Genomic DNA, 8,319 nt, shown 5'->3' on the forward strand with positions numbered 1-8,319 from the left:
TTTTTTGGTGCAAAAGCCTTGGATGAAATGATAAGCAGCTGAAATGAGCGAACTATAATTTTTCAGCCAATCCATTTAACAATTGACAAATTTGGCTCGGATAACAGGAAATAAAGTCCTGCTTCTCACCTTCAGACCTTTTTTAATTTTTATATTTCAGTTTTCATTTTAATTGATTTTATTTTAAGTTTTAGGGAATTTTATGATATGCTTTTGTCATTTTTTTTTTTTTGTATTTTATTAGCTTTAATCTTTTAATTTTAGTAATCTTTAGTAGTTTTAATAAACTTATTTGTTTCAGTTAGTTGCCAAGGCAAGATTTCGATGTTTCGTCTTTTAATTTCAGCTTTATTTCTAACAAAAATGATTTTCAAAATGTTGTTTTTGTTAACAATAACAACACTTTTGAGGACTTTTGAGGAACATTGGACAGTGTGAAGGTGATCCTGTCTAAGCTTTAAAAAAATTATATAACTAATAATGATTAGGAAAGATTATTCAAACTTCATCTGGTGGCATTTATGAAATATGTCCTAAAAATAATAGTAATGACACAGGATAGTCATTTCAGTGATATCCTAAGTCGATTCACCTCACATGAGAAATGGAAATGACTCTTTACAAACCAGTAATTCAACTCTTAAAGAAAGATAAGCTTCCTGATTAATCATAGCCTGATCAAAAGCAGACAAAAGAGACGGACTGAAGATGGTTGAACCACATATATTAAGGTCCAAAAAAGCAAAGAACTAGTTTAGATGGCCTTGACTTAAATTAATTATCTGTCAACTCTATGAAAACATTCACTTACACACACACACACACACACACACACACACACACACACACACTACTATACTACACTACTATATACTATATATAGCTAATTATAATTATTACAGACTAACCCAAGCCCACACCCTTAGTCTGTCCCTAAAAGAAAATGGTTTACATTTTTAGAACTTAGAAACACATTTACTTGTCATATAAATCAATGTGGAAAACAAAATGTGAAAGAGCTCTTTCCTGCTATCTAAAGAATTAAAGTGATGATCAGTTACACCCATTTTAACAGCGCACACCTTACAAATCTATAGCCAGTGACCCAAACGCTCACACTTTTGAGATTATAATGTATATAAGTTTGTGTATGTTATTGAACAATTGATTAGGAGAATCATCACAAAGTTAATGTTATAGGTTTTACAAGAATGATGAACTTCCTAATCAGCGCTGAGGAAAACTGACTAAATGTGAATTCTTTTAATTTTTGTATTCTCTGAACATGTTGGCATATATAGTACATAGACTTTCATTCATGTCTTTGTTGTCTTCTGCAATCATGCAGGTGTGGCACACTGACAATGAACTGCCCATTTGCATGCAGCCTACAGAGGTGGCGTGGTTAAGTGGTTAAAGATCTGGGCTAGCAACTGAAAGGTTGTAGGTTCAGACAACACAAGCACTGTACTACCACCATTATGTTCTGGAGCAATACACCATACCAAGGGGACTGTGTAACCTTGGATAAAAGCCTCAGTTAAATGACAAGACAGTAAATCAGAGACTGTGAGCATAATGAGGGAAATTGTTCATATAAGTTTAAGAGAATGGGCTACAGTAATATTTACAAGACAAGAAAAAGACGCCTTTGATTAGAAGCAGCAGCCAAATGACAGGTGAGGACTGGCTGCCGTGTAATTTAGTCTGCAGCGCCTCCTAGTGACCTTAGAACGACATTGCAACAAGCATATATGTTGCACATAGCTATGCTTTATTTGAAAAAAATCAGTTGCAAACATGTATTCAACACAGTTATTTTCTTAATAAATATTAATTTAACAATATATTAATGTGCTTCTTATCATATCAAAAGGCATAGGTGTATGTAAATGTACTGTCAGCAACAACAAAAAATCATTAAAAAACATCAACGTAACTGATTCTACTACAGCTGAGTAATGTGGTAGCATTGTAAATAGATTAGAAATTAGAAATAAAAAATTGAATTATTAGGATCAGTGTACTAGCTACTGATAGCAATTCAAGTGTATTTAGATTATTGTACTATTACTCTCTCTAAAAAGGCTATTGCATTACTTATTGCTAATTACTTTCTAAATCCCATATCAACATCGACCAGTTGAACAATACAAATATAGTTCTTTCAAATAAATAATACATAAATATAATATAACAATTGAATATAATAGTTTGCAATAGAATAATAGAAGCCCCGCCCACATCACACCTGATTGGACCGATGGGCTGCTGATGTATATTAAATACCAAACATGGAGAGAGATTGCGTAAAGTTTACAAGAGGATATAACAAATCATAAACCATAAAAATCACGCCATTTAGTGAGGCATCACAGAAGTCATGAACTTAAGGTTAAGGTTCAGTTTTTCAGCGATATGCTGCGCAAACAGAAAGGATTCTTCTGATTAGCCGTGTTTTGTGATTGATTGTGCCGGTTTGGACAGACAATTTGCATGGTGAGCAGTTTATGTAATGTAGTGGGCAGTCCGCGTGTCACTGTTGGCATTTGAACTACATTTTACGAACCACCACCAGTTTCATTTATTGACATGTGTTTATGTGCCCTGAGTTTTGAAAAAGTGCTATACATTGTTCTTGTGCTTTATAATTATTATTATGAACAGTAAGACCATTTATAATAAATTTACTTGAAATACTCTAAATAACCTAAAACTAACCCAGTAAATGCATGTATTATTATGTTGAGATTATAAGATTATAAGGTCCATTCTTTTAAATAATATCTGTCATCTCTTTTCATCAGACATCCATCACTTCAGTTGCTTTGGTCTTTATCTGTTGCAGAGAGGGAAAAAGATTAGAATATTGTGATTAAATAATCAAACAAACTAACAACCACAAATACAGCAAGACAAAAGTATATTATTTAGGGTAAGTAATGATTTGATCATATCCTGTCCATTTTGACAGCTGATTTTAGGTTTTGCTATGTTTCTTATTTCTTTTTCTCATATATTTATAAAATGATATGCACAATTGCTCATCCTACCATGCAGATGTATATTCACTGGACGGTCTGAAAGACCTCAAATCTGAATCTTCTGTGAATGAAAGGTTTTGATGCCCATAGCTTCTGTCTGAGGATCCTGCAATAATGTAGTTAATATTTTCAGTTATCATATTGTCACATCATTTCTTGTACTTCTGCTGGTGTATATCTTCTAAAGCATGCATATAGCAACAAATTGGCATCATACCTCCTCTTGATGAAAAATCAAAGAAGGCATCATCAAAAAATGATGACTTCCTTATACTTGATGTTTTGCTGAAATTAGATCATTGAGTTATTTGTTTAGATTTTTTGTGGGGTGTGTGTGTGTGTCTTTTTTGAATATTTAAGTCACAGAAATTGTTATACAGACCTCTTGGCCCTGTAGAGCACCACTACCATCACGACTGCCACAATGACAAGTAGAGCAAAAGCTGCTAAACTGCCGAAGATAACTGCGTAGAAACCAGCCCCTCTGCTGTAAAGCTCACAGTAATCTCCATAGTATTTCTCAAAGTGAGAACTGTCACATCTGGTCAATTAGCAAAATGAGTAGGAGAGGATGAGTCATTAAGAAATGATTTCATAGGGTATGTTTACACAACAATAATGTACTAAGGTGCCATTTACACGACACTGCTTTCAACTAAAAACTGAAAACTTTTTATGTGTTTTGGCCATTCATTTACATGACAACAGCGTTTTGGGAACCTGATAATGCAAATATTGAAAACGAGACCGTTATTGTCTCTGTGTAAACTACAAAAACGTGAATTTGTGAACATGGTGACGTTTTGTGCATAGTGCAAAGGCATGCTTGAGCACTTGGCAATCAAAACAACAATTGTGGTCTACAGGACTGTTTGTGTTGCTCAAGATACTGAGTTTATTAATGTGTTTTCAGCAAAGTGTAGATTTACTGCACCAATACTATGACCAATGGAGACGCATTATTTACATTTGCCAAATTCTAACATCGCCAACTAATTCTAATTCTGACCTTGTGAACTACTGGCCTGTGATGCATAATACATGTTTTTAGTCGTTTTTAGTCACTTTGTAAAGAAACACTACATGCCTATAGACTGAACACATAATATGCATGCACATGATGTCACCGTTTTCACAAATTCACTTTTTTGTAGTTTTTGTAGAGACGATAATGGTATCATTTTCAAAGACCTGCAATTTGAAACTCGTTTTCAAAAGTTTGCATTTTCATGGTCCCAAAACGCCGTTATTGTGTAAACGAATGGCCAAAACGCATAAAAGTTAAATTCCTGAAGACATTGCCTTTTGCAGACATTTCATTTTTGCCCATCAAATTCAAATGTGTGATATTTTTAAATCGCTTATTTAAATATGAGGTAAATAAGTAATATGCTTTTTTATCTCAGGGCAACTACTTTGCTTAAAGGTACACTATGTAACGTTTTTTAAATCTAGCGGTTAATAAACAAAACTGCATGTGTTGAAGCACTTACATGCACTGTGGTCCATTCTTTTCATTTAGGCATTTACCACGTTGATTGCAGAAGTTGAGATCTTTTTTGCATGATCCCTCACATACCCATGTTCCATTTTCAATCTCCTCCGTTAAGTTTGCAAAATTCAGAGAACACTTCACATATGGTTTTATATCTGTAATATCTACACATGGCAAAGATAAAAAAGGTGAAATGCAATTTAAAAATCTCTATAAGTTAATACAAAATACGTCTGGAGCCACATAACAGAAACATTAGAAAGAACAGTAGAACAGTAATCCATGTGTCCCTTTAATGAAGTCTAGTCTACCCCCCCCCCAACTCAATTATGTTAAATGATTATTTTTATAAAAAAAAAAACTTACTCCATATTTCAACTTTGTCCATGGTAATTTGGCCTCTTTCGATGGAAACATTACCGAGAGCTGCGCTGAGATTGTTGAATGAATTTGAGTCATTAAAGATTTTTTCCAGGGTGAGTTCCAGATCATTATTTAGAAACATTATTTGTGAGTTGTTATTTGGATAGCTATATTCTGCAACACCTTCAGCAATGACACTTCCATTCCTAGATGGAAAAAGTACATGCCACATATTAATATGATTCTGCTTCACAAATACTTTTGTAAATGTATGAAATTCAAGATCAACTTACATTAGCCTAAGAATGTGCACATCTTTAAAGTTTTGTCCATCTGCTCTTTTACAAAGGATTGAAAGCTGTCAAAAAACAAACATTTTTTCTGCATATAAATATTTAAACAATACATTTTGCAAATATGCAAATAATCAAAGCTTTTCATTTATGTCTCCTAACATAAGATTAGTCATTAGAACTGTCTAAGTTAACTTATGCAATTAACTAAATTTGCTAAAGATTCATTGCAGTATTGCAAGAAAAGGCATTTATCTAATTTGATTTCAGACCTGTTCTGTTGTTATTTATTTTTTTATTTTTTTAAAATATCTAATGCATTTTTAAGTTTGACTTAAGAGTGTAAATACTTTTAGGGCCACTGTATCAATACATGGTGTGAAACAATTGTGAGGAAAATTTGTGAGCTTTAAAGTACTTTGGGAAAAGAAACTTAAAAAAAATGTACCTCGCGTTTTAAGATGGAAATTAGATTTTTTGATTCCTCAGAGTTCAAGTCTTCATACTTTTTATGATAGTTCATCATAATTCTAAGAGACATATTTGCTTTCCTTGTGGGTATGCTTCCAGCTGCAATTAAATAATAGATTTAGAAAGAGGAGAATTAGAAAGGAAATAGGGAACACCAAGTGTAATGATTATTATATAAGAATAGTATGATGAAAACTTACACAAATTAATTGTGGAAAGGTCAGATGCATAATTGCAATAAACTCCAAAAGTGTATTCATTGCATTTGCATTCACATTTCTTAGATGTTACATTGAAGATGCATGGGGATCCATTACACTGACATTGCTCCAGACAGCTTTGAGTTGTTGAAACTGAACTGAAAGTTGTGGATAAAGGAGGTTCTGTTGATGTTTTCTGGGTACTCATTTGAGCAGAGGATAGCGTTTCAAGTGTGGGGCTTGACTGAGATGAGGTAGAAATGCTAAACGTTTGGGCTGTAACAGTTTGGGTTATTGTTTGACTTGAGGTAGGATTAGGGGAAGTTGCAGTGGGTGAATCAGGTGAGTCTGAAGAAACTGTTCTAATGGTTTCCATTGTTGAAAATGTTAAATCATTTGGCTTTGTTGAATGTACTTCTGTGCTTGAACTTGAAATAGTGGTTTGTGTCTGCTTGCTTGTTTCTTCTGCAGGGCTTGAAGATGGAATTGACGGGGTGAATGCTGAAGCACTAAGACTTTCTGTGGTAGAAAATGCAGAAGATAGAGAGGTAAAAGTACTTGATATCATATTTGTCACTGTTGGGCCATTTTCAGTTGAAGATAACGTAGTTTCCCATGTTGAACCACTTTTACTTGTAGATGATTCTAACGTGGTCGTGCTCATAGAGGACATAGCTGTTGTAAATGTTGATTGAGCTGTTGTAGATTCTGCTTCTGTGCTTGAAGTATCTGGAGTGGTTTGTGTTTGTTGGCTTGTTGATTGTTCTACAGTAGCTGAAGATATTTCTGTTCTAGGTGAAGTCAATTCAGATGTACTTTCTGTTGTAGAGGATGGTGAAAATGGAGAGGTACCTGTTGTGGGTAATGTAGTCTCCAGTGTTGAAGCACTGTCACTTGTAGATGATTCTAATATGGTTGTGCTCATCGGGGACATAGCTGTTGTAAATGTTGATTGAGCTGACTGCTGGCTTGTTTGTTCTACACTAGCTGAAGATATGTCTGATGTAGGTGAAGTCAATTCTGATGTACTTTCTGTTGTAGAGGATGGTGAAGATGGAGAGGTACCTGTTGTGGGTAATGTAGTCTCCAGTGTTGAAGCACTGTCACTTGTAGATGATTCTAATATGGTTGTGCTTATCGGGGACATAGCTGTTGTAAATGTTGATTGAGCTGTTGTAGATTCTGCTTCTGTGCTAGAAGTAACTGGAGTGGTTTGTGTTTGCTGGCTTGTTGTTTGTTCTACACTAGCTGAAGATATTTCTGTTGTGGGTGAAGTCAATTCTGATGTACTTTCTGTTGTAGAGGATGGTGAAGATGGAGAGGTACCTGTTGTGGGTAATGTAGTCTCCAGTGTTGAAGCACTGTCACTTGTAGATGATTCTAATATGGTTGTGCTCATCGGGGACATAGCTGTTGTAAATGTTGATTGAGCTGTTGTAGATTCTGCTTCTGTGCTAGAAGTAACTGGAGTGGTTTGTGTTTGCTGGCTTGTTGTTTGTTCTACACTAGCTGAAGATATTTCTGTTGTGGGTGAAGTCAATTCTGATGTACTTTCTGTTGTAGAGGATGGTGAAGATGGAGAGGTACCTGTTGTGGGTAATGTAGTCTCCAGTGTTGAAGCACTGTCACTTGTAGATGATTCTAATATGGTTGTGCTTATCGGGGACATAGCTGTTGTAAATGTTGATTGAGCTGTTGTAGATTCTGCTTCTGTGCTAGAAGTAACTGGAGTGGTTTGTGTTTGCTGGCTTGTTGTTTGTTCTACACTAGCTGAAGATATTTCTGTTGTGGGTGAAGTCAATTCTGATGTACTTTCTGTTGTAGAGGATGGTGAAGATGGAGAGGTACCTGTTGTGGGTAATGTAGTCTCCAGTGTTGAAGCACTGTCACTTGTAGATGATTCTAATATGGTTGTGCTCATCGGGGACATAGCTGTTGTAAATGTTGATTGAGCTGTTGTAGATTCTGCTTCTGTGCTAGAAGTAACTGGAGTGGTTTGTGTTTGCTGGCTTGTTGTTTGTTCTACACTAGCTGAAGATATTTCTGTTGTGGGTGAAGTCAATTCTGATGTACTTTCTGTTGTAGAGGATGGTGAAGATGGAGAGGTACCTGTTGTGGGTAATGTAGTCTCCAGTGTTGAAGCACTGTCACTTGTAGATGATTCTGATATGGTTGTGCTCATCGGGGACATAGCTGTTGTAAATGTTGATTGAGCTGTTGTAGATTCTGCTTCTGTGCTAGAAGTAACTGGAGTGGTTTGTGTTTGCTGGCTTGTTGTTTGTTCTACACTAGCTGAAGATATTTCTGTTGTGGGTGAAGTCAATTCTGATGTACTTTCTGTTGTAGAGGATGGTGAAGATGGAGAGGTACCTGTTGTGGGTAATGTAGTCCTCCAGTGTTGAAGCACTGTCACTTGTAGATGATTCTGATATGGTTGTGCTCATCGGGGACAT

At 35.4% G+C, this 8,319-nt stretch overlaps 1 protein-coding gene across 1 annotated transcript; it reads right to left on the minus strand.

The window, feature by feature from the left end:
• Positions 1-1,753: 1,753 nt before the first annotated feature.
• Positions 1,754-8,057, minus strand: LOC127522984 (mucin-5AC). Its single transcript, XM_051913386.1, has 9 exons — positions 5,867-8,057; positions 5,644-5,765; positions 5,196-5,260; positions 4,906-5,108; positions 4,538-4,703; positions 3,427-3,585; positions 3,262-3,329; positions 3,054-3,150; positions 1,754-2,839 (listed from the first exon to the last, which is right to left on the minus strand). Coding segments are annotated over exons 1-9 (3,072 nt in total). The 3' UTR covers positions 1,754-2,838.
• Between the last annotated feature and the right edge of the window lie 262 nt (positions 8,058-8,319).

The sequence above is a fragment of the Ctenopharyngodon idella genome, chromosome 11 (genome assembly GCF_019924925.1).
Source record: "Ctenopharyngodon idella isolate HZGC_01 chromosome 11, HZGC01, whole genome shotgun sequence".
NCBI lineage: Eukaryota > Metazoa > Chordata > Actinopteri > Cypriniformes > Xenocyprididae > Ctenopharyngodon > Ctenopharyngodon idella.

What these genes read in the sequence shown, in the direction of transcription:
- LOC127522984 (XM_051913386.1), bottom strand. Translation starts at nt 8,057, where the DNA reads ATGTCCCCGATGAGCACAACCATATCAGAATCATCTACAAGTGACAGT. An exon ending in TTTCCATCTTAAAACGCGAG is followed by an intron (nt 5,261 to 5,643) that starts GTACATTTTTTT and finishes GTTTTTTGACAG; the next exon opens with CTTTCAATCCTTTGTAAAAG. An exon ending in GTGCTCTACAGGGCCAAGAG is followed by an intron (nt 3,330 to 3,426) that starts GTCTGTATAACA and finishes ATCTAATTTCAG; the next exon opens with CAAAACATCAAGTATAAGGA.